Source organism: Caretta caretta, chromosome 6, assembly GCF_965140235.1.
Source record: "Caretta caretta isolate rCarCar2 chromosome 6, rCarCar1.hap1, whole genome shotgun sequence".
NCBI lineage: Eukaryota > Metazoa > Chordata > Testudines > Cheloniidae > Caretta > Caretta caretta.
Genome location: NC_134211.1, coordinates 30615098 through 30642066, shown reverse-complemented (window position 1 = coordinate 30642066; position 26969 = coordinate 30615098). Strand labels below are relative to the sequence as shown.

The 26969-nt window shown below is 43.8% G+C and overlaps 1 protein-coding gene across 7 annotated transcripts in view; it reads left to right on the top strand.

Annotated features, from left to right (window-relative positions):
- Window positions 1–26969, top strand: part of PDE3B (phosphodiesterase 3B) — a 289237-nt gene that overhangs the window by 201289 nt on the left and 60979 nt on the right. For all 7 annotated transcript variants that reach the window (XM_075129383.1, XM_075129384.1, XM_075129382.1 and 4 more), the window contains exon 11: window positions 17905–18018. In XM_075129383.1, the coding sequence (XP_074985484.1) occupies window positions 17905–18018 (114 nt within the window). The remainder of the gene's footprint in view (window positions 1–17904; window positions 18019–26969) is intronic.

The following is a 26969-nucleotide window of genomic DNA, read 5'->3' as shown; positions in this document are numbered from 1 at the left end:
AAATCCATGGTTTTTAGTGTATAGGAGTGTTATGAATTTAAGTCCCCAGCCTTGCCATTTGAAGATGTTGTGTACGTTTCCTTTGAGGACAAGTACTGAAAAATCAGATATGGAGTGATCACTTTGTGAAAAGTGTTTGGCCATGGGTGATATAGTATTTTTGTCTTTTATCATTTTTCTGTGTAAGTTCATTCGAGAGCATAGTGATTATCTGGTGTCTCCCACAGAGTTGTTATTGGGACATATGATGCACTACATATGGTATTCCACATGTTGTGATAGGCATGTGTAGGACCCATAAATCTTGATAGGTGTTTGTGGGAGATATTTATCATTGTAGCAGTGGAGGTATATCTGCAGATTTTGCATCTGTTATTCTGGCAGGGTCTGGTGCTGCTTTGAGTTGGTGTGGCCTGGTCTGTGGGAAGCTTGCTTCTGATGATGAGGTTGGCGAGGTTGGGGGTTTGTCTGAAAGCCTTGAAGAGGGGTTCAGAAAAGATTTCTTTCAGAATGGTGGGTGACAACTAGGTGTCTGTGGTCAGTGGGGTATTCTTTCCTTTATTGAAACAGGTTTTCTCAGTTTACGGGCCCATTCCATGATGTGATCTACTTCTCTCGTGAAATGTTTGCATTTCTCCTTCATCCTCTTCAGAAAGTGGTTATTGAACTTCGGAAACAGCCTGCCCTGTGGGAGAAGGGACAGACCTCTGAGGCCATTTAAATGCTGGTCTTGTGTGTGAAGCCAAATGATGACTTGGTGTTAAGGACAAAGAGGCGAGCATGGCCAATGTTGAAAAGCATATGGGTAAAGCATATTAAACCAAGATGATGGAACCCAAAGAACAAAAGATGGCTCTTGTGGCAGAGCCCAAAATGCAGTGGTTTTAGAGGCACCTCCTCTGTTACATTCACTGTCCCTCGATGGAGCCGATGAAGATGGTTGATGCTCTGGGGACTAGCCTCTACTGGAGGCCTGTGATGACGAGGAGGAAAAAGAACTTTCTAAAAGACTATCTGGACCTGGAGGTGCTATAACTTACTGAGCTGTGGAAGGATTTCTCTGATCCTCAATGTGAGGTCTCAATGCAATCTTCATGACAGGCATTCGGTGTTCATGCTATGGTGGACATTCTGACTTGCTTAATGTAGGAGAGAAGTACGGTAAAGGAGACTCTGGTATCAGCTGTGTCTATAAAGGAGACACTAGCAGATGATCCCTGTACTGAGTGTAGGTAGCGGATATCTGATTTCCTTTTGCCCATAACCATGTACCTCGGTACTGTTTGAATCAGCGCCATGCTCTTTAATGCCTTTTGAGCTGGTGCCAAGGAGTCCGACTCTGTTCACATCAGTGCCAGGTGTTTTGCTGGTGCCAATATATAATGCCACTTTGACTGCAGCACTATGCAGAACAGTACTGAAAAATCCTTTTGACTGTGTTGACGAACTCAGGCACTCGAAAAAGCTGAAGTTGCACATGGTTCTTTCTTGCTTGTGGCCACTTTAAGTGAGTTCCTCGGTACCTGTACCTCAGATTTCTTGTGTGGTACTGGAGATAGGGACTATTGCCAAGAAGATGGTTTGGCAGTATGCGCCTTACTCCCACAGGCAGCCATGGTGTCTGACTGCTCTAGTGGTTTTGTAATCTGAGATTTAGGGTTCTTATTAGATGAATGAATTCTCTTTGAGTCTTTGGAGCCAGAAATAACCTCCCTTCTTGTTAGGCACTAAAAGTCTGGCTCTTTGGCAAAGCAACCAATGGCATCTTCAGCGGGTCAGTGAATAAATAAAATGTACTATTGGTCTGCAGCTTCACACACCTCAGATCACCTCTGAATCTGATGCAGCTCTCATGGATTTCTCTGTGAGAAAGTTTTTTCATCTTGATTCCCTGGATTTTTGAGTGCACTTTTTAAATACTCTACAGATTGTGCACTTAGATATGACTCTCCCCTAAATAATATAGACATTTGTCATGTCCATCCTTGAGGGGAATTACCACTCTAAATGATAGGCATGGCTTAAAGCAAGGTGTTTAAGGTTCAGGCATAAAGACTAGACTTGGTACCGCAAAAAGCCTAACTAAAACTAAAACTTGCTAAAAAAATGTTGTTGTTGTTTGCTGACAGGCTATGAAGGGACTACTACACTATATATTAAATACAGTGGATACAATTAAATGAAATTTAACCATAAACTGTACTAAGGAAGGACACCATGTTGTTCCAACTGCCTGCCAAAGGGTGGTTAGAAAGAACTGAGAGGTGGGCAGGGTTACTCAGCCCTTTATGCCCTCTGAAATGGAGCATGAGGGCATGAAGACTGCATGTGCAACCCCTAGTGGACACTGCTGATAAAACTTCTGAACATCTGTGCAAAGGGCATATGCACACCATGAATGGGATCCACATGCATGGAACATCTCAAAGAACAACAGTTATGGTAAAGTGTAAATAATCTTTTGCGGGAGGTTGAGAGGGGGAAGGGATTTTCTTCTATCTCTTGATAAATAGGAAATTAAGCATATTATTATGAACTAACAGTGGCATATTGATTCTGCAAACATCTCTCTTCCATAGTTACCCTTCTTATTAGGTTAAGATGAAAAGAGCCACAATCCCCAGAAACAAATGAACTTGCGTGTATGTTTGAGATAGGTAGCTCTCAATAATAAATGCATCATTTGATTTTAGAAAAAGGTAATTGAGTAACTGTTTTTGTATTTTTATTGTCTTTATAAATAAATTTCTCGTCCCAGCACTGGGCAATTAAAACACAAAACACAGTTCACATCAGTTTTATAGTTAATTTAACTGTTCCCCATATATAGTCAATCAATTTCTCCTACTGTATGGGTGTTTCACACAACAGAGGAGATGACATTTTTAATAGAATAATGTAATTTTAAAACCATAAACTACACACACAAAAAAAACCCCCAAGATAATTCTGAGGTGAAAGTACTTGTTCCTTTTTGAATGATTGCACATGTCCTTTCCACTGTCAGTACATGCACGTCTTGTGCACAATTGTTGAAGATTTTTCCATCAGCAGTACCCATCAGGGCAGCATGAGTGCCCTCTGGTGCCTTGCACCAGTGCACACAGGTATAAAGGGCCATGCTGCCCTCCCAACGCCTCTCAGTTCCTTCCTATCACTGGTGATGGTTGTTGGATCTGTGATATTTGCATTTGCAAGTCTTCCTTCCCTTCTTATGTGTGTGTGTGTGTATATATAGTATTTGTCATGTTAGTTTAGTCTAGAGTATTGTATTTGGTACACAATTAGTGACTAGAGTAAGTTTAGCTTACTTCTTAGTGAAGCTCAGTCTCCAGTACTCATTTGGGTACTGGGTCTGGTATCGGACTCATGCCATGTTCTGCCAGCTTCAGGGCCTGTCACTACTGTGGCAAACCTATGCCGGTGAGTGATCCTCTTCCCAGCTGCCTTAAATGGCTGGGGTAAGTGTATGTTGGTTACAAATGTCACATTTGTAGAGGGTTCAGACCTCATTCGATAAAGGACAGGGCTGTCAGGTTCATGTACTTACCCATGGAGTCTGCATTTCACCCTCCAATGAAACCTTCCTGCTGAAAACAGGTACTGGGCATGTCTGAGTCTGCCAGGAGTACTCTGTCATTCATTTTTAATCTATAGGCAAACATTCCTCACTGATACCAAAGAAAAGACTTAGTAAGTCCTTGAAGGACTCAGTACTGGGGCCTTCGAAATCTTCAGGCCAGGCACCAAGTGGAGGCAAGGCACTGATGGGCACTCAAAGAAGAGGCACTCCCAGATACAGTCTGTGTGAAAAGAGTGATTGTTGACTCTGGAGCCCGGGAAGGGCCCACTGAGACCTATCCCAGGACCAGCACAGCTAGCAGTACTGCAAGGTCAGGAGCCTTTGACAGTGCCTTGTACACCCGAGGCATTTGGGGCAACATAGGAACTACTGAACTTCTAGATACTGGTTTTACCCACAGTGCAAGACTCCTGCCTGATACCGGGATCGGATGTGTTAGATTCTATGGTGCCAGTTCCAGCCCCGGTGCACCATTTGCCACTGGTGGCTGTGGCTGTTGGTGCATCTCGGTGGCTTCCTTAGAAGGGGAATCAGGCAATGATCTTGCTGGTGCCTCCATCACCAACCTCGCAACTGGTCTCTCCAGTACCAAGGGAGGCAGTTCCCCTTATGGCCAGAGGAAGTGGACTCTTCTTCCTTATCGTACTTTGAGGTCTTTCCCTACGCTTCCAGACCCGAGCAACCTCAGCAGCCCTAGTGAGGTGCCTACCCTCCATGGTTCAGATCTCAACCTAATGACCAATGGCCAACATATAGGTAGGTCTTGCCTCAGTATCAGTGGCCTTTTGGAGCCCTTGGGGCTTCCCCCCGTGCTCTGTGACATCCCCGCTCCCTTCCCACCCTCCCACATCAAGTAAGCACCGGGAACATATGCACCAGGATCACCACTCCCACTCTTCCGGTACCAGGACTGGTACCATGCCAGGGAAGTTGCTTACTCAGGACTCTCCTATGCAGAAGTTGGACTAAGGACCTCCTCAACAGCTATTAGCCTCTTCATCTTTGTTTCTGGATGTGGTGGTAGTTGCAGAGTCTACCTCGGCCTGTCAGATGACTTCAAGGCCTGTCAAGACTTGCGAAAAAGGGTGGATGCATCTGAAGGAGGTGCAGAAAAAGGCTCTCAGATTGGTGGACATTTTAACCTCTACAGGTCCCTCTAGGTTAGTTCTCCCTATTAGTGAAGCTATCCTAGAGCCCATTAAGAGTTTTTGGCAGGACTCCATCCTCCCTTCTTCCCACTGCTAAAAGGGTGGACAGGAGATGATATGCCCCTTCCCAGGGATATGAACATTTTTACCACCACCTACATCCTGGTTCCCTGGTAATGTCTGTTGCAAACATAAAGGAGAGACAGGGACATCAGGCCTCAACCCTGAAAGGCAAAGAAACAGCTGGATCTCTTAGGAAGATTTATTCCACAGTTTACAACGGAGAATTGCAAACAAGCAGGCTTTTCTGGGTTCATATGGTTTTCGCCTGTGGGATAATGTCTTGAAGTTTAAAGACAAACTTCTGGATGACACTAAGCAGGAGTTCACTGCTCTGGTAGATGAGGGCAAATTAGTTGTCAAACCAGCTTTACAAGCGAGCCCAGATGTGGTGGACTCTGTGGTTTGAGCTATGGCTTCTGTGGCATTCATCTTGGCTGCAGTCGCCATGTCTTGGCACCAGATGTGAAGCAAACTATACCAGACCTCCCATTCTAAGGTCCCTCACCCTTCTCTGAAAAGATGGAGACTTCATAGCCTTAAGAGACTTCATAGCCTTAAGTATTCAAGGGTGACACTTAAGTCACTGGGAATTTATACAGCAACAATGAAGAGAAAACCATTCCATCCGCAGCAGTCCCAGTGCTTCCACCCTCTCAATAGCTCGGAGACAGGACCTGTCAAGAAAGATGGGTAGACGTTATAAGAGACGTCCTCCACCTCTCTTCTCCTCTACAGCTGCTGGTTCTAGGCAAATCAGATCTTCAAAGCAAACATTTTGTCCTGTTGGTCGAGAGCAGCCTACCACTTTCCAGAGTACCATCTTTCCCTTGCCCTATTTTGCCAACTGCCGATCCCACTTCCGAAGTGCTTGGTCTTGTATTACCACAAATCAGTGGGTCCTAAGCATGGTGGAACTGATATACACCCTTCAATTTATTTCTATCCCTATTCCACATCCCTCTTCAGGGACCACTTTCATGAGAACCTGCTACTACAGAAGGTCCAGTTTGTACTCCTCATGGGAACCATAGAGGAAGTTCTCATGTCTTCCCAAGGAATGGGATTCTATTCCTGATATTTTCTAATCCCAAAGGCAAAGGGGAGAGGGGCTCAGCCCTATTTTAGACCTAAGGAAACTGAATAAGTTTCTGAAGAAAACGAAATTCCAGATGGCTACTCTGGCTTCTGTTATCCCCTCCTCAGAGACCAGGGACTGGTACAGTGCTCTCAATTTAAGGGACACTTACTTTCATATGTCAATTCATCAAAGCCACAGAAAGTTCCTCAGCATTATATTCCCACTACCAGTTCTGCCTTTTGGCCTGTCAGCAGCACCTTGCATGTTCACAAAATGCATGTCAATAGTGGCAGCGTTCCTGGGAAGGTCAGTAATCTGTGTGTTCCCTTACCTAGATGACTGGCTAGTGAGAGGCCCATGCAGGTACCATTACTCTCCAGAATAGCTGCTATCCAGTCAATCTTTCACATGCAAGGTCTTTAATCAATACAGAGAAATCTATCCTGACTCCAGTTCAAAAAATAGAATTAATTGGGGCAGTCCTGGACTCTGTACAGGCCATGGCATTCCTGCCACAGCAGAGGTTGCAAGTGATGCAGCTCATTGCACTAGATCTAAAGACACATTCTTTGACTACAATTCAGTATTGCCTCAGACATCTGGGGCACATGGTGGTGTGCACTTACGTGGTCCAACATGCCAGAATGCACTTCAGAGAGCTTCAGCGTTGGCTCACCTCATTGTATTCTCCAGCACACCATCGTATGGACAGCAGGTTCAGGTGCCTGGTTGAGTCTTGTCCTCCCCCGACCGGTGGATAGACCTATTAATTGTTTGCGGAGGAGTCCTGTTTGCTCCTCCTTAACAGACATTCACCTTAGTCACATATGCATTGGATCCGGGAGCTCACTTAGGCCCCCTTCAGACTCAGGGGCTTTGGTCTTCACAAGGTCTAAATCCACATATAAATATCAGGAAGCTGCAGGCCATCTGTTTGGCTTGCATGGCATTCCTCCTGCATATCACAGGGTGGAATTTGTTAGTGCTCCCAGATAACACAGCAGCCATGTTTTATGTAAGCAAACAGTGGGGAGCCCAGTTGACGAAGTTATGCCTAGAGGCGATCTTGCTTTGGAACTTCTATCCACACTTCAAGAAGGATGTGGATAAATTGGAGAGAGTCCAGCGAAGGGCAACAAAAATGATTAGGGGTCTGGAACACATGAGTTATGAGGAGAGGCTGAGGGAGCTGGGATTGTTTAGCATGCAGAAGAGAAGAATGAGGGGGGATTTGATAGCTGCTTTCAACTACCTGAAAGGGGGTTCCAAAGAGGATGGCTCTAGACTGTTCTCAATGGTAGCAGATGACAGAACGAGGAGTAATGGTCTCAAGTTGCAGTGGGGGAGGTTTAGATTGGATATTAGGAAAAACTTTTTCACGAAGAGGGTGGTGAAACACTGGAATGCGTTACCTAGGGAGGTGGTAGAATCTCCTTCCTTAGAGGTTTTTAAGGTCAGGCTTGACAAAGCCCTGGCTGGGATGATTTAACTGGGAATTGGTCCTGCTTCGAGCAGGGGTTGGACTAGATGACCTTCTGGGGTCCCTTCCAACCCTTATATTCTATGATTCTATGATTCTGCATAGCCAGGTCATAGACTCATAGACTTTAAGGTCAGAAATGACTATCATGATCATTTTCTGATCTCCTGCACGTTGCAGGCCACAGAATCTCAGCCACCCACTCCTGTAATAGACCCCTAACCTCTAGCTGAGTTACTGAAGTCTTCAAATCATGATTTAAAGACTTCAAGTTATACTCCTGGGGGAATTGTGTGCCATTGCGTGTGCATAGAATTCCTGTCCCCTGCAGATTTCTCTGCTTCCCTGCAGAAAAGTGACTTTCTGATGGGTCATGTGCCCCTCCCCAGAAGCGTGGGTGCATTGTTTCAGGTGCCTAGAGCATCTGATGGAGAGGTGAATCACTTCCGGGGAACAGCAGGGCTGGGGACACCCTGGCCATTGGCTTCTACCTTGCACCGGGTTCAGCTGCTAGTCCCACCTGGGCTGGGGTCTGGGGAGCACGGGACTTCCTGTTCCGCTGCAAGGAACAGCCGGAGCCGAGTCAGACCCACTCCCAGAAAACTGCCCTGTCTGCAGGATGCTCCACCCCTGCTTCCTATCGCTCCTCAGCTGTGGGGGAAGGGGTCACTGTACTGGGAGCTGCTCCCTTGCCCATGCAACCCCCATACCTCTGGACACCCCCATACCCAGATTCCCCCTGCCATTGAACCTCACCCTCCCTGCACCCAGACACCCCTCTGACTGAGTACCCTGCACCTGAACCCCCATCGCCTGTGTCCAGAGCCCTCCTGTACCCGGATCCCGCCGCTGAGTCCCACGCTCTGCATCCAGAGCCCCTCTTCACCAGACCCCCTCACCAAGCCCCACCCCACCCTGCAACTGGACCGCCCCCCACCCTGATGAGCCCCAATCCCCTGCACCTGGACCACCCCAGTGAGCCCTCGCATCAAGATCCCCACCATACTGACCTGCAACCAGCTCCATCCAGACTCCCAACACACCAAGTCCATTCCCCGAGCTGAGTCCCTCACACCCAGACCCCCCCGCTGAGCCCATCCCCCCACATCCAGGTCCTCTCTGCTGAGCTGCAACAACCTTCACCCCCCTTTAGAATCCTGTTGTCCCTGCACCTGGAACCACCCAACAAGCCCCTGTGCATCCAGATCCTCCCCACAGCCGGACCCTCCACTGAGACGCCCACACCCAGATTTTCCCACACAGAACCCTCTCACACCACACCTGGATCCCCCCACACTATGTCCCTCCACACTTGAAACCTGTTGGACAGAGCCTGCCTGCCCACACCTAGTGAGCTTGCACTGTCAGGATTAGGTGCAGCCTCACAGCTGATTCTGTGTCCCGGGGGTAGGGGTGGGCTGCATGGTGATCTCCCACTTCCATGCAGCCAGTGGCCTGTGCTCTCCACTGCCACGCTGGAGTCTCCCCACTTATTTATTGACAAATAAAATTTGCAGAATTTTTAAAAAGTTGTGTGCAGAACTTTAAATTTTTTGGTGCATAATTCCCTCAGGAGTAAAGAGAATCCACCATTTACACTAGTTTAAACCTGCAAGTGACCCATGCCCCATGCAGCAGAGGAAGGTGGAAAACCCCCAGGGTCTCTGCCAGGTTGACCCAGCGAAAAATCCTTTCCCAACCCCAAATATGGCAGTCAGTTAGACCCTGAGCATGTGGGCAAGACCCACCAGCTAGGCACCTGGGAAAGAATTCTCTATAGTATCTCCGAGCCCTCCCCATCTGGTGTCCCCTCACCACCTATTTCCTGCTATCCGATCACCAGATATTTGCTGCTATCTGTCGCAGATCGGCTACATGCCATTGTAGACAGTCTTATCATACCATCTGCTCCATAAACTTATCCAGCTCAGTCTTAAAGCCGGTTAGGTTTTTTTTGCCCCCCACTGCTCTCCTTGGAAGGCTATTCGAGAACTTCACTCCTCTAATGATTAGAAACCTTTGTCTAATTTCAAGCCTAAACTTGTTGCTGGCCAGTTTATATCCATCAACCTGACAGTGGCTTACCTTCCAGAGGTCCAAAACACTCTGGCAGACCACCTGACCAGATTGTTTGCAGGTCACCACAAGTGGTCCCTTTGTCCAGATGTGTTCAAGGCCATTTTCCAGTGGTGGGGAACTCTCCAAGTGGACCTGTTTGCAACAAAAGAAAAAAAAATCATCTCTTTTGTTCCCAGGCGTGTCACGGCCTGTGGTCTCTGACAGATGCTTTCCTTTTGACCTGGTTAAAAAAGGCATGCTGTATGCCTTTCCTCCAGGTCTGCTCTTGCCAAGGTCTTGTCCAAAGTCAAGCAAGACTGTGCTCACATTATACTAATAGCCCCAGTGTGGCCTCATTAACATTGGTTTTCAACTCTATTGGTCCGCTCTCCTCTGTTGCTTCTGAGAGATGCGGACATGATCTCCTAGAACAAAGGCCACCTCCTCAATCCCAACTTCCTGGCCCTCCACCTGAGAGCATGGATGCTTCCTGGTTGACATCCTCAGAATGAAATTGCACTAAAGGAGTACAAGAAATTCTCCTAAACAGTAGGAAGTCTTCAACTTGGTCTACTTATCTTGCAAAATGGAAGAGATTGTCCATTTGGTCTATGCAAATAAGTGTCCACACAGCCCAAGCTTCAATTCCCCATATCCTGGACTATCTCCTGCTCCTGAAACAAGGACTAGCCTGTAGTTACATCAGAGTCCATCTGGCAGCTATCTCAGCTTTCCACTGTCCAATGTTATAACTGATCGATCTTTTCAATCTTTTTAAGTCTATCAGATTTCTAAAGGGTTTGGACAGGTTATACCCACAGATCAACAGCCTGATTCCACAATGGAACTTGAATTTAGTTCGAACAGAGTTGATGGTTTCCCCCCTTTGAACCACTAGCAACATATTCCCTATTACACCTATCTATGAAAGTGGCATTCTTGGTCACTATTACCTCAGCCAGGAGGGTAAGAAAATTGCAAGCCCTAGGGCATGGCTACAGTTGCGAGTTAGAATGCATTAAAGTAGCCCCGGGTGCCCTAACTCACTGGCAAGGCACTGTGACAAAGTTCCTTCTGTACCTTGGTGGGTCTTGCGCTTATTGATGGATTTGCTAGCCTTGGAGCTTCACGGCAGCCCTCAGTTTGGCCGTTTTTATGAACCCACAGTCCAGGTCAACTCCTCCTGTGTCTGACCAGGAGTTGGGAGGTTTGGGGGGAACCTGGACTTGCCCTCTAATCCAGGTTCCAGCCCAGGGCCTTGTGGAATGCAGCTGTCTAGAGTGCCTCCTGGAACAGCTGTGTGACAGCTACAACTCCCTGGGCTACTTCCCCATGGCCTCCTCCCAACACCTTCTTTATTCTCACCATAGGACCTTCCTCCTGGTGTCTGATAATGCTTGTACTCCTCAGTCCTCCAACAGTACCCGTTCTCACTCTCAACTCCGAGTACGTCTTGCTCCCAGCTCCTCACACGCACCACAAACTGAAGTGAGCTCCTTTTTAAACCCAGATGCCCTGATTAGCCTGTCTTAATTGATTCTAGCAGCTTCTTGATTGGCTGCAGGTGTTCTAATCAGCCTGTCTGTCTTAATTGTCTCCAGAAGGTTCCTGATTGTTCTGGAACCTTCCGTGTTACCTTACCCAGGGAAAAGGGACCTACTTAACCTGGGGCTAATATATCTGCCTTCTGTTACTCTCCTGTAGACATCTGGCCCGACCCTGTCACAGCACGCAGAGCGCCCAGACTCAGCAGTTAGAGCGCTCCTGGTAATCCACCTCAGTGAGTGGAATAACATTTGATGCGCGCCCATGTGGATGCCCTGGTCTGTTAATTCGCTCTGATCAGCCTCCAGAAGTGTCCCACAATCCCTGTTCTATCCACTCTGGTCATCACTTTGAACTCTACTGCCCTGCCCTCAGGTGACCAACCGTCAGACCTGCCCTTTAAATTCTCTGGGAATTTTGAAAATGCCCTTCCTGTTTGCTCAGCCAGGCATGGAGTGCTCCCAGCAAATCTTTCCAGGTGACCATGCCTCCACAAGCCAGGCAATCCCCAGTATGGAGCAATGGCAAGGTGCTGGACCTCATCAGTGTTTGGGGGAGGAAGCTGTCCAGTCCTAGTTACGTTCCAGCTGCAGGAATTACAATACCTTTGGGCAGATATCAAGGGACATGATGGAAAGGGGCCATGACCGGGACGCAGTGCAATGCAGAGTTAAAGCGAAGAAGCTGCGGAATACCTACCGCAAAGCCCGCAAGGCAAACGGTCGCTCCAGTTATGCCCCGCAACCTGCCATTTCTACAAAGAGCTGTATGCGATACTTTGGGGCAACCCCACCTCCACTCCAAGAACTACCATGGACACTTCAGAGCCCAGTTCAATAAGCAGGAGGAGGAGGAGAAAAGCAGGAGCGAGGGTGCTGAGGAGGAGGAAGACACCCCAGAACCTCATGATGCATGCAACCAGAAGCTGTTCTCAAGCCAGGAGGAAGGTAGCTAGTCGCAGCAGCCGGTGTTTGGTGAAGGACAAACACCAGAGGGGGTGCCTGGTAAGTGGCTTTTATTTTGGGAAGGAAGTTATTCGGTACAGGCTCTTGGGGTGAGGAGGGTTAGAGCCGCATGCATGCCTAGATGCGGAATAGGGCATTGATGTGCTCTATCACATCGCGGTAATCCGCCTCAGAGATCTCTTCAAAGGTCTCATCCAGAAGTTGGGCAGTGCACTTGCGCAGGTTTCTTGGGAGAGCCACTGTGGTTCCTGACCCAGTCAGGCTAACATGTCCACGCCACTGTGCCATGAGGGGCGGGGGGACCATTGCTGCACACAGGCAAGCTGCATATGGGCCAGGGCGGAAGCTGCATTGTAGTAGAAGACCCTCCCTTGCTTCCCAGGTCACCTTCAGCAGCGATATATTTTCCAGGATGAACTCCTCTGAAAAATGTGGGGACGGTGTTCAGTATAGGGGCGCCCTGCAGCTGTTGGCTCTCCCCAAGGCACAGAAACCCAGAGGACAGTACGGCCATGAAACAATCAGTTCCCCTTGACCCTGTGCTTACTCACCATTTTGGGGCTCCCGTGGGTTATGTGCGCTCGCTTTGGAATGGGCAAATTATGCTATTGTGTAGATCGTGCTTGCCCTTAAGTATGGAGAAATCATTGCTTTGTTTGGTGTGAACAATGCTGCCTCTGTTAAGTGTTGCATTTTTCCTTTACAGATGCAACCTTGAGATCTCAGCCGTCCATGTTATCACCGGCCGAAAGACTCCAAAGAATTAGGAAGAGGCCATGTAGAAGCAAAGAAAACATGTTGCATGAAGTAATGCAGCAGTCCCTTAACGAGAATCTAAAAGCGCAAGAGTGGAGGGAGAGTGAAAGGAGGATCCATCAGCAGAATGAGGAGCGATGGCACAAAAGCGTGGAGCTCCGGCAGCAAAGCAAGGATCAGCTGATAAGCATCATGGAGCGTCAAGCAGATTGGATCCAGGCGCTTGTAGCCATGCAGGCAGAGCACTATCACGCCCACCCGCCGTCCCCACCCACTGCAGCCCTTATCCCAAAACTCTTTCCCTTGTGCCACCATGTCACTTTTCCCAACATCCAGGGTCTTATCGCCACCAGCTGCCTCCAACACCTGTAGCTTCACCACCCAGTCCTGAAAACTACGACCCTTACCCACTGCACTCAACCCCCATCACCATGCATTATAGCCATCCTGAAGTGCAGCACTCATTGCACAGCACTTCAGACAGGCAGGCTGAGTATGATAACAGGACATATGCAAATCTGTGATTGTACCATTCCTCACACCACCCCCTTGCCCTTTCTGTTTCCCAAGCAGTTCTGTTTCTTTTCAATAAATGGATATTTTGGCTTTGAAAACATTCTTTATTATTGCATAAAGTAAAAGATACCTTAGCCCAGGAAAGCAACAGGCACTGCAAGTCAGTGTAGCAAACACAGATTCCAACTAACATTGGAACCACTGCACTTCACTCCTGTGCAGGGCACCAAACATTACTGGTGGCTTTCAGCCTCAAATTGCTCCTTCAAGGCATCCCTAATCCTTGCAGCCCTGCGCTGGGCCTCTCTAATAGCCCTGCTCTCTGGCTGTTCAAATTCAGCCTTCAGGTGTTGAACCTCCAAGTTCCATGCCTGAGTGAATCTTTCACCCTTCCCTTCACAAATGTTATGGAGGGTACAGCAGGCGGATATAACTGCAGGGATGTTGTCATCGGCCAGGTCCAGCTTCCCATACAGAGAGCGCCAGTGGCCCTTTAAACAGCCAAAAGCACGCTCCACAGTCATTCTGCACCGGCTCAGCCTGTTGTTGAACCGCTCCTTGCTGCTGTCAAGGCTTCCTGTGTAGGGTTTCATGAGCCACAGCATTAAAGGATAAGTGGGGTCTCCAAGGATCACAATGGGCATTTCGACTTCCTCTATGGTGATCTTCTGGTCTGGGAAAAAAGTCCCGGCTTGCAGCTTCCTGAACAGGCCAGTGTTCCAAAAGATGCATGCGTCATGCACCTTTCCGGGCCAGCCTGCGTTAATGTCAATGAAATGCCCACAGTGATCCACAAGCACCTGGAGAGCCATAGAGAAATACCCCTTCTGATTAACATACTCGGAGCCTAGGTAGGCTGGTGCCAGAATTGGAATATGCATCCCATCTATCGCCCCTCCACAGTTTGGGAAACTCATTTGTGCAAAGCCAGCCACAATGTCATGCACATTACCCAGAGTCATGGTTCTTCTGAGCAGGATGGGATTAATGGCCTTCCAAACTTGCATCAACATGATTCCAACGGTCGACTTTCCTACTCCAAACTGGTTAGTGACCAATCGGTAGCTGTCTGGAGTTGCCAGCTTCCAGATTGCAATAGCCACCCACTTCTCCACCATCAGGGCAGCTCTCAATCTCGTGTCCTTGCACTACAGGGTTGGGGCGTCCCATGAAAGTGGCTTTTCTTATCCAAAAGTTCTTCAGCCACTACTCGTCATCCCTGACTTGCATGACGATGTGATCCCACCACTCAGTGCTTGTTTCCTGAGTCCAAAAGCGGCGTTCCGCGGTGGTGAGCATGTCCGTGAATGCCACAAGCAAATCTCATATCGTATGCTGTCAAGGTTCCTTCCCCACTCTGAATTCTAGGGTACAGATGTGGGGACCTGCATGAAAAACTTAGCTTAGGTTAAAACTTCCCCCAGGTACAAACTATTTTACCTTTTTGTCCCTGGACCTTATTGCTGCCACCACCAAGCGTCTAACAAAAATAACAGGGAAAGAGCCCACCTGGAAACGTCTTTCCCCCCCAAAATCTCCCAAAGCCCTGGGGAAGGCTTGATAAAAATCCTCACCAATTTGCATAGGAGAACACAGACCCAAACCCTTGGATCTTAAGAACAATGAAAAAGCAATCAGGTTCTTAAAAGAAGAATTTTAATTAAAGAAAAAGTAAAAGAATCACCTCTGTAAAATCAGGATGGTAAATACCTTACAGGGTAATCAAATTCAAAACATAGGGAATCCCTCTAGACAAAACCTTAAGTTACAAAAAGACACAAAAACAGGAATATGCATTCCATTCAGCACAACTTATTTTATCAGCCATTTAAACAAAACAGAATCTAATGCATATCTATCTAGATTGCTTATTAACTCTTTACAGGAGTTCTGACCTGCATTCCTGCTCTGGTCCCGGCAAAAGCAACACACAAACAGAGAGAACCCTTTGTTTCCCCTCCCTCCAGCTTTGAAAGTATCTTGTCTCCTCATTGGTCATTTTGGTCAGGTGCCAGCGAGGTTATCTTAGCTTTTTAACCCTTTACAGGGGAAAGGGTTTTTCCTCTGGCCAGGAGGGATTTAAAGGTGGTTACCCTTCCCTTTATTTTTATGACATATGCGTTATGTGAGTCGATATCATCATCGAAGTTCTCACTGTCCGTTTGGATCTTAAGGAGTAACTCGACTGTCAAATGTGACGTGCTGGTGAGAGTCGTCCGCATATTCCTCAGCAGTTCGTGCTCCATTCCCGCAGACCGAAAGGAAAGACAGAGCGAGCAGTACAAAAAAGTTGAAAGATGGCGCCAAATGTGGATGGAAGCACAGGGATTGCTGGGATGCAAACCGATGCATCACGGGGCGTTGGGACAGGATCCAGAATGCCCCGCACCCACACGTCCTCTTCCCACAAGCCACAGTGCCAGAATGGGAAGAGGTGCTCTGTGGGATAGCTGCCCATAATGCACTGCTCCCAATGCCACGGCAAGTGCCACAAATGTGGCCACACCAGTGTGCTTGCAGCTGTCAGTGTGGACAGACTGCAGCGCTTTCCCTACTGCTCTCTCCGAAGTCTGGTTTAACTCAGAAGTGCTCTACATCTGCAAGTGTAGCCATGCCCTTAGCGTTGGATCCTCCTTATACAGCATTCTTCAAGGACAAGGTTTTCCTTCAACCTCATCCAAAGTTCCTGACTAAGGTAGTTTCCGATTTTCACATTAATCAAAACATTTACTTACCAACCTTCTTTCCAAAGCCTCGTTCAAGTAGGTGGGAAGAGATACTCCATTCTCTAGATGTTAGAAGTACTTTGGGGTTTTTTTTATCTGGATTGGACTAGGCCTTTCAGGTCATCCTCACTGTTATTTGTCGTGATTTCAGAAAGAGTAAAGAGCCAGTCAGCGAATATCCTCTTGGATTTCCGGCTATATTCATTTATGCTACTGTTTGGCTGATATGGAACCTCCAACTAAAGTGGTGGTTCCCTCAATTAGATCACATGCAGTTTCTGTGGCCTCTCTGGCTTGTGTGTCCATCCTGGACATTTGTAAGGTGGCAACCTGGTTTTTGAGCCACGCATTTACTTCCTGCTATGCCATTGCTCATCTGTCTAGAGATGATGCCTGATTTTGATGGGTAGTCCTACAATCCCTATTCAAGTAGAGTCTAAACACCACCTCCAGTTCGAACTGCCTGTAAGTCTCCTACAATGGAATAGACATGAGCAATCACTTGAAGAAGAAAAAACAGTTACCTACCTTTCGAAACTGTTGTTCTTCAAGATGTGCTGCACATGTCCATTCCACGACCCACCTTCCTTCCCTTTCTGGTAGGAAGAAACTAAAGAGGGTTTAGGCCAGTGTGGCCTTTTATACCTGTATGCAGTGGCACAAGACATCAGAGGGCAATCATGCTGAGTGGGTACTGCTGAGGGAAAATTCTCCAACAATTGTACACGAGGTACATACATCTACAATGAAATAGATATGTATGATACATCTCAAAGGAAAGTACGTAACTGGTTTGGGGAGAGAGTTGGTTTTTGTTTGTTTGTTTTTACAACTGACTAGATTTTTATTTTGACAGTGGTCAAAATAAATCAGACTTTGGAATTCTTACTGGTTTCAAAATAGTTTATTACACGTTCTATAACATTTTTGATCCTTTACAGAAAATGAAATACAAAACAAAAGCAGTTAAGTAAGTGTTAAACAAAATAAGGACAAAGGCAACAAGTTTGAAATGGATAAAAGTTTATATTAAGCACAATTAACCTGTGGAACTCATTGCCACAAGATTACACAATGGAGTCTTGGCCCGTAACTAGGACTTTTAAGTGCTATAGTAGTAGTAGTAATAATAGTAATAACAATTATAACAACATTTAGACCAAGAACTTTGAAGGCTGCAAATCAAGGAGATAGGGATTGCAAGAACATTAACTATTATATTTGATAGACTTAGAAAAAAGATTGGAAGAGATATAAATACTCAAGCTTCGGGGCATAAACCAACTCTATCTAAGAAGATTAGAAAGAAACTTTCCCTGTGAGTTAGCAATTTAATAATTTCCCATTTCTTTTCTTTTTGCGAAGACAGACTAACACGGCTGTTACTCTGAAACTTGCATTTGTGTGTATCAGACAGAATACTTGGCGAAGTGAACCATTGTTTCTGTTTTTCATCCTTTTTATATTTCCTGCTTTTAATGTTGTTTAAGTATAGATCATTGTTCAGATGAATTTTATTTAATATTGTGATGTTCATGGATTAAGTTATTTTTAAATTCAAATGGTAGTTTTAAAAAATATAAAAATTGTAAATGTGAAGCATGGTCTCTTATTTTCCTTTATGTGGGCCTGGATCTTCAGAATATTAATGTTCAATTATTATTTTGGCATGCTGCCAAAATTGTCCTCAGGAATGCAAGCAAGAGACGGGAAATGACAATTTGACATTTTATAACTCAGCCAGATCTGAATGAAAGTTAATGGAAGAAGCAAAGGGAATTTCTGTGGAGCTTTGTCCTTACCAAATTTCAAAGGCCTGCTACAAACAATGGAGATGTTAGTTTATCAAAAAAAAAAAAAGTCAAAAGAATCTTTTATGATGGAAACTGTTTGGCAACCTAAATATGGGAGTCCAGCTCCTCCCATAATACTTAGAGAAAACAGTAGAAAGAACTTGTAGTTCATGAATACTTTGTTGATTTTTAGATCACAATCGTGTACATGCCACAGATGTTCTTCATGCAGTATGGTATCTCACAACACGGCCCATTCCTGGGTTTCAGCAAATTCACAGTGATCATATAATGGAAAGTGACATGGGTATGTATCAATATTAATTTTTATTTTTGTATCTTCAGTAAATTTTTCAGAATATTTTACTCAAACTAGAATAATTACCATGGATAAATTGAACAGTAATCTGAAAAAAATCCTTCAATAGTTATTAAATATTTTAAAGTTAAAAGATAAGACAGTAGCAATATATGCCATTTGCAAGCAGTATGTACCTGATTTTAGGATGATTAATTGATTGAATAGTTGCTGGTATGCTTGGCTCTTGAGCCAAGAATACTGTTTCACTGAGATAAGTTTCTTCTTCTGAATGAGATCTATATCTTCTGCTGTAGTCAGCATATTTCTAGTAATTGAAATACATTAGGCTAATATTTCTTTAATTAGTAAATTAAATATCTCAAACTAAAAATGCCTAAGATTAAACTATTTAACATAAATGGAGCTCTGCTTAATGATTCCAATGTAAAAATGAAATTGTCCTGAACAACTGAGGGTCCTGTTTTGTTTAGCATATACAGGTATTTATCTTTTCAGTGAAGCTCAGTTGAATAAGATTTGTTGTTGTTCTGCTAAGCAGTTTCATACAACAACAACAAAAATAGAATTCTTAAAGGGAAGAATCAGGGATGGTAAATCCAGAATTTGAAGTACCTTTGTTTTTCTAAATATGTTTGGTAAATCCATATAATCCTTTGTACTGTGTCTTACATTTTGAAGCCAATTTTTTATTGTACTTCGTTTAAAGAAAAAAACCTCACTGGCAACAGTTCTGGAGAAGTCCTACATCATAATAATGAAAATAATAATGGCTGGTTCTTCATAATAGATCTTAAAGCTCTTTACAATCTTTGAATGTATTTTTCCCTTACAACACCCCTGTGAGGTAGAGAAGCACTGTTATGCCGTTTGGAGATGCTAAGCAATTTACCTAGAATCACATAGGCAGAACAGAGAATTGAACCCAGGTATCCTGTTTCCTAAGGAAGGGCCCTAACCTTTGGACCATCCATTCTTCAAATACAGTGGAGTAAAATGTATTTGTAATCATAGATTTATAGTATCCAAGTTATAAGCAAGTGTGTGAAAAAGTCAGATTAATAAAAATACTATTATATTCTCTTAGGATTGTGTGATCATATTCAAACACTGAATATTTATCAGATCCAGCATATCTTTGAAAAACTTCTTGAATGTGCCATTGCAATACTGTCTGCATAAGCCAACCAGTGTAAATGTCTGTAGAATGGGAAACTGGTGGTTTTTTTGTATTTAATGTGTATTGAATGGAATAAACATACAGAGATATCTAATATTTAAATATAGTGCTACTTCGCTTCTAAGTATCTAAATCCATAGAATACATTTGGTAAGATGCCAAATATGTGTGTTTTATGAACTGCTGAAATGTAAAGTTGCTTTTATGAAAGTTAAGAAAAGGATATTGCCCACAGATTTTTATACTTACACTCATACCTAGATGTACAGAGTATCCTGGCCTGTTTGAAGTCAGTCGGTGTTTTGCCATTGACTTCAACAGGACCAGAATTTCATCCAGAACCATAAAGGCCAGAAGAGACCTTGTGATGATCTAATCTAACTCCCTTTGGAACTGCCATCCCCCACTTCCTGGCGAACATCTGGCTCCTGTATCATGGGATTGTAGCCAGGACTTTCTGAAAAAAGATAGAAAATGGCAAAAATATCTTCCCTCCCCCAAAGTAAAAATGATAAAATTATTGTTTTACTGCCCTTGAGCACCCCAAATTTGAAAAGTATTATTATTATTATTTGAAAGGATTAAAAATAAACTAATCACACATCAAGACTTTCCTATTAATGGTCAGATGTGTAATAAATATATTAAAGCAGTAAGATCCACCTTTTATTATGCAGTGTTGAAAAGACACACATTATAGCATCCTATGTGAAAAGATAGCAACTTCAGACAGGAAAAAATTGTGTGGAGAGTTCCATATCATACAGATTTCCCTCTTCTGGCTGAATGGGGGGAGGAATCTCCCTCTGCAGTATCTCACACTTCCCACAGAGGCCCCTCCAGGCTGGGGGAGGGGGGAATGTGGGAGTTGCATATTGTTCTCCTTTTGGGCTGGTTGAGTTTAGGGAGGAAAGGTAATACACCCCCTACTGTGGTGATTCTTGTTTTAAGAGGGAGAAAAGTCCCGGACTACCCATAGCAGCAAGGGAGTAGGGTGGGCTGTGGGGAAAGAGCGATGTGGGGTGACATGCTAGGTGACTCAGTGCCAGTGGGGGAAATAGCCTCTTTGTGGATCCTTGGGATCTCTGGAGTTTAGTCCAGACCTGCACCTGCTCACCATGCTGGTAAACTCGCCCTCACAATGAAACAGGTTTCGAGGTGGTAAGTTAGTTGGTATGCCTACATAGAAAAAGCTGTACATGGGCTAGCCTACCAGAGCCATCTTGAATCCAGCTGGCACAGGTAACAAAGCATTGAAGAACACAGCACAGCATGGGCTTCCTGTGGGCTAGTAAGCAGAATACATACACAGGGTCTGTGCTGGGCTGGTACTACCATCATTGAAATTCTGGATGATTGAGGGTGCCCTGGTAAGTAACATCCCAGAAATCTGGCAAATGGACATCTGAAGAGGTCTGTGGAACCATGGGCATAGATCAATATAAGATAATCAATATTACTGTTGCTTGATACTCTCTTATCTTCAGCTTCGACAAATCTCCCAACTTGAATTTTTTTTTCATAATTGTCAAAATGGCAAAACAAAAATTTCTGGTTTTCCAGTTTGAAATGACTTTTCATATAGAAAGTTAAGCTACCAAGAAAACAAAACATTTGTAAATTATCAAAATAAAATGTTTCAATTGACCCAAACTGAAAAGCTTTTCCCTTTTTTAAATTTAAAATGTTCAAGATTTTTGTCCCAATTAGGCACAGAAAGTTTTTGAATTCTCAGAAATATTCTAGAGACAGGAAAACAGTTTCCAGCCCAGGTTTAGTAACCACATCTTTGGTAACTCAATGAAAGACCCCCCCCCCCTTTTTTTTTAAAGTTTTCCTGCATCTGCTTAGCCAAGTGAGTCTCGTTGTTGTTTTTACCTTGGATACATGTGACCTTGACAGATCCTAACATTCCAGGAGTAGCAGATCATAAGCTCTTACTTCATTATTTTAGGCCTTTATGCTGTGGCTACCTTGACACCTGGGTTATGTTGTCATTTTCTGTGTGTGAAGATGGCTTTTATCATCTATTAATTTGAATCACTATTGAGACGAGACTTGAGTGCTCAAGAAGTTCTCAATTAAATTCTGCATCTCCTGGAATCTTTCTTTAGCAACAGAACAAAAATAGTTCTTCGTCCAAAACAGAGGTCCCAGACAAATGAGTTGTTGCAGTTGGATGGTGCAACATTTCTGATAACTGATCATGAAACAGTGGTTCTCCAAGTCTTGCATAATCCTGTGGGTCTGAAGAGCACATGTTTCAACAAGAAGGTTGTCTTGGTAAAATGCTTTTCCCACCCTTGTCTGACAAGCCTCACTCTCTGATTGAGTGCCACACTTTCAAGTTTCAACTTCAAAAGGCAGCATTCCACATGTAATAAAAGTGCAAGAAATTCAGTCTAACTAGCATGATTGAACTGAACTTTATATATGGTTGTTAATGTTACAGTCATGGCTGTACAGTGGAAATAGTGCTATAATACTTGCTTTTAGGATCACAGGCAGTTAGTGAAACACTGAAAGTACCAATTCCAGCACACACAGACAGAACAGAACTTCCTGCTTGACCCCTCCCCCAGATCAAATACAACAATATAATGACATACAAGACATTGTAACACTAAGATAAAGATAGAGAACCATCTACTGGTGGAGGTACTGTCTGCACTAATCTGCCTCTACTACAATTTTCTCCATCTAGCTGAATAAGAATTTAAAACGATAACACCAAAGGAATCCAGGTGGTCTGCCATCTTCGCAGTTTCTGTGTTGGTCTGTCTGCTCAAGTCCTCTATTCAGTCATGGAGACACCACTCGTAGTTGGATATCGATTATCAGTGAGTGCAGCTGAATTAGGCCTATCCATTGTGGACATATTTTCTGTTGAAGACTGCAGTGTGTTGAGGGCCTGAGGATACTCTGGAAATTCTTTCCCCATAACAAGTCTCCCATTAAAAGCCACAAGAAACTGCTAGGGTATCACCAAATACTCCTCTACTTCCCTCTGGGATGGTTGTTGAACACTGTGTTTGCCCTCCCCTTTCTTTCAATGATTCTGTGCACCAGTTCTCAATGCACTATAAAGGAGTGAGTTCTTGCTTTTTGCATGAGCGAGGATAGGTTGCTTAGTTTTTTAATTACCATGTAAAATTCCCTCCGAAAAGGGCTAAGATTGGGATGCGTTTCCAGTTGTCACCCACTGTTGACTAGCCATACCTTCTTTCCTTCCTGGATGGGCATGTAATTTTCCTTTTTTTTTCCTGGCATCTTGAGCCAAAAGCAAGCATGCCAGGCCCATTTATTCTTCCGCCTTCTGGAATGCTGTCCTCAGGTCACTGATACAAGACTCCACCATGTGTAGGCACAGGAAGCCTTGCTAGTTCTTCAAGTCACAAGGAAGCATGGGTTTGCAGAGTTCAAAAATAATTTCACAAGGAGAGTAGTGGACAATTTAATGCCAGCTGGTATTATGTGCAAAAATGACAAAAAGTATGTTTGTATCCCAGTCTCGCTGGTCTTCACTGACTAAGATGCTAAGTATGAAACCAATGGTACAGTTTACTCTCTCCACTCCCACATTACTTGCAGGGTGGGTGACCCTGGTCCTCACCTTGGTTATCTGGAGTTGTTTGCAAACCCTGCGTAATAACCAGGATTCAAATTACTTACTTTGATCACTGCAGATGCTGCTTGATTGGGCCAAACTGCAACATTGCATGTTTAATCAAGGCAGCTGTAACTGTCTGAGTCCTTTTATCCTTCAGTGGCTGTGCCACACCATACTTTGAGAAGGTGTCATACACTACCAGCAAATACTGATTTTCAACTGGCATTTCTCATAGTGGGCCTTTAAGTCAATCTATATGAACTCCCAGGGCTTACTAGGTTGGAACATTTCCACTAAAAAAGTACATCTCTTTTCTTATGCTTTCCTTCCTTTCCAGGTAAAACTGGTAAGTACCCCATCCTTAACATCTGCAGCCGTGCCTAGCCAAAAAAATCAATTGGATACCCAGTTCAATGTCTTTTCATACACCAGGCGGCCTATTGCTTTGTTGTCATGAAGGCACTCCAGTACTGTTCTCTGAAAACTTGCTGACAAAACAATCCTGTTATCTTCATACACCAGCAAGTTGGTAGCCAGATCAATGGATAATCATTCCTGAATGCCATTGAGCTTCCCCAGTCTGTCTCTACTTTGGTAAATGTATTGGTGCATGGAACATAACTCAGGGTCCTTAGGCTGTTCTTGCAAGATGTCCTCACAAGATCAGGTTGAGTCTATTTTCACTGTTCTCACACAGCTGACAGCGTACGTAACCACATTTTGCTTTCCAGGTTTATGGTGAACTGTTAATATGTATTCTGACGGTTTGTAAGTCCTTCTGCAAAAGCATTGAGTTGTGCTTTGCAAGGACACTACAGGGCACTGTGGTCTGTGTACACTGTGAATTGCATACCTCATAAATAGGAATGATAGGCCTTGACACTCCAGTTCTGGCACAGTAGCAAGAAACTCCAGTTCTGTAGCTGAATACTAGGTTTTCCTCTTGTTTAATTTGCAACCTTCAAAAGCCACTAGTCTGTGCCTACCACGCTCATCAATTTGTTAAAGTGCAAATCTGACCACAATCTCTGAGGCATCACAGGTTACTGCAAATGCATGGAATGGATCTGGGAATTTAAGCACAGTGTGATTTAGATGACCATCCTTCAGTGATTCAAACGCTTTAGGATATTACTCTGTCCAGACAAAGTCGGTCTTAGTCAGCTGATATAATGGCACTGCCCACTCTGTGGTATTTTTTTTACAGTACCATATTGTCTTCTGGCACTACCAGTTTTCCTGTCCTTATTTTGCTAACTGTTATAAATGTTGGATTTCTAATGTCTTCTGGATTGTGTCCTGGCTGCTGGTTTTTCCATCTCTTAACTGTTGGATCTTATTCTCTTTGCTGCTAGCTATCCCATCTCCTGACTATGTCCTGGATCTTTTCCAGTGTTGTGAAGTTTCAGACATTGGGTAGAGTAGATTTGGAACTTACATTTTCAAATCCATTTGACCAATGGCATTGTGCTTTGTTGCATGCTGATATCAGCACAATGGATATTGCAGTAATCAAAATATTAACAGCAGCAGTGATTTGATGTCAGTATGCTAAATGTTGCTAGTTGGAAAATAAAATAATGCCATTTTAGCAAGTTTGTAAAAGCATAGAATATCGATGTGTGTCTGAAAATACTGTACAGAGACTACTGCCTTCTGATTAAAATAATTGGTTTCATATGCCCCTATGCATACATACCATGTGTATATATGTGATCGATATGCAGCTAAATATGTATACTCAATTCAAAAGCAGCGTTGTACTCACAGTGGTCTTGTGAGTTTCATTTAGACTCTTGAAAAAGTAGCTAAATAATAATATTAATATATTCTTAAAAGATTATAGATAATGAACTATCCATTTCAGTTTTCTAGGGGGTATACAGTAGGGTTGATCAAAAAGGTGGGGATTGCTTCCTGTGAAAATTTTTGAGGTTTTGCAAAAAAGGTTCATTCTAAAGCAGGCCAGAATGTTAAAACAGAGACAATTTTTGCAGAAATGGATTTTAAAAGAAAAAATCCATTTTGGGGAGCCTAAATGGAATTTTTTGGCTTCTTGGCCACCCTGAGGGAATGTTCTTATTGATTTCACTGACGTTGAGAAGAGCCTTCTAGCCCCACTGCCAAAGAGGCAGAGAGCCTGGCCACTTTGTCTTCCCATTAGCCACCCAAGCTCTGGGAGCCAGAGAAAAAGTGATGTTCCCTGGAGCTACAGAGGCAGGGAGTCCGAACACCCTTCTCTGTCCCTGGAGCTAGGTGGGAAAGTGGTGTTTGACAAAGACTTCATTGAATCTGTACTAGATTTAGCAAGTCATTTTGTTCTACAAATCAGTATTTTCTAATGAAACATAGTTTGGAAAATTTTCAATCACTTCTAGTCTATAGTCTAAATTGTGTAAATCTAATAGGCTTTTTTTTTTTAGTAGCTGTGAATTCTAGTTTCTTTTCACCCTTCTAGCTCTTTCTACACCTTTAACAGTGAATATTGATTCCCGTACCTTTAAAGTATGTAGCCTTTACTGATTGTGGAACAAACAGTTCCTAACAGCTGTCTTTGTTCTGTTGCTGTTTATTTGATGAGGCTAGAAGTTTTGCCAGAGCAAACGAGTCCCCAGGGTCATTTAATTAGATACCTTTTAGCAGCAAAATTGTTTATTAGGGTCAGATTCTTGACACCCTTATTCATGTTGAGTAGTACCTTACTCCACAGATGGTCTCACTGATTTCAGTAAGGTTCTGTACTACTTAATGTGAGTAATAGTGTCAGAATCTGTTCCATAATTAAATACATTTTTCTGTGAATATATACAATCTTATTTTTCAGTTGTGTGACATTCTGTTGAGGTCTTCAAACAATTTTTCATTGGAATGATCAGTCAACTGCACAGTCATATCTGATACTTAGATTCTGCATTTTACCATTTTTTGCGAGATTTTCTAATCTGAGATAATGAAAAAAAACATTGTTTTCTTTCATATTAATATACCTCACTCTATTTATAAAGAATGTTTTTAAAATCTCAGTATGGTTGTATGTCTTCTCTCTAGGACTAAACAAACACAAAGTAAAGAGAAAGTTCCTGCCCCAAAGATCTTACAATCTAGTATAAAGCCTGATGGTAAATTAGTGATGTGGGAGCTGAAACTGGGACTGGCCCAACTCCTCTAATATTTGGGGGGCTATTGAATATCTGTTTGATGGGAACAACTTTTAATCCCTGCTGAGCTGAACAAGATTCAGGCTGGTGATCTACAGTTGAAAGGCTCCGTACCTCATTAACAGTGCCCCAAGACATCCATTTTCCGTAATCACTAACATTACACCACTTGAGAATGAAGCTTGCTTTCTGGAAAGAGATGTTTGTTGTTCTGCCTTTGTTTGTTTGTTTGTTTGTTTGTTGAACATGTGTGAGCTTTTGCCCATGTGCTGAGTGGAAGACTCTGTATAAACATAAAACATAAACACTAAAAATCCAAATTCACTTGTAAATATGCTTTGCAATATAATTCTACTGTACAATAAAACAATTGTAATTTCTATAATTACTTCAGTGTCCTTTACACTAACTTTTATACATATATGTATCTTATTTTTTTCACCTCCTCCTCCTGGATCATTAGAAGGATTTGAACCCACAAACTTCAGATTCCGCTGCACAGACCTTCAGCTGTAGGAGAGGTGGTATATGGATCAGCTCATACAGGGAGATGCAACAAACACGTTGCCATTGGGTCTCACAAGTATTTGAGACAGAAGTGGCACACTTGGTATCGGTATTGTTGGTATACTACTGTCTCAGAGAAGATTATGATCTAGTGGTTACAGACAACATAGCCAAATGTAACAACACCCCTTTGTGGCTGAAGTGATCTTGTGTAAGCTCTGATTTACCTTACTTGTGAAATAGGTGAATGATAGTTACTTACCACCATTACAGTATGAGACCTTGGCTCATAATAAGGGTAGTGAAGAGCCGAGAAATATTAGCAGCAGTCTAGAAGAGATGGGGATTCTAGGCTTCCGGTTTAGTGCAGCTGCTTATAAGTTACAGAGCATTATGTTGAAGTGTCTCTCCTGTCTTCCACCCTGCCAACATCTTGTGAGAGCCAGAATTTTTGCATGCTTGCAAGAGTTGGAAATGCTGAATC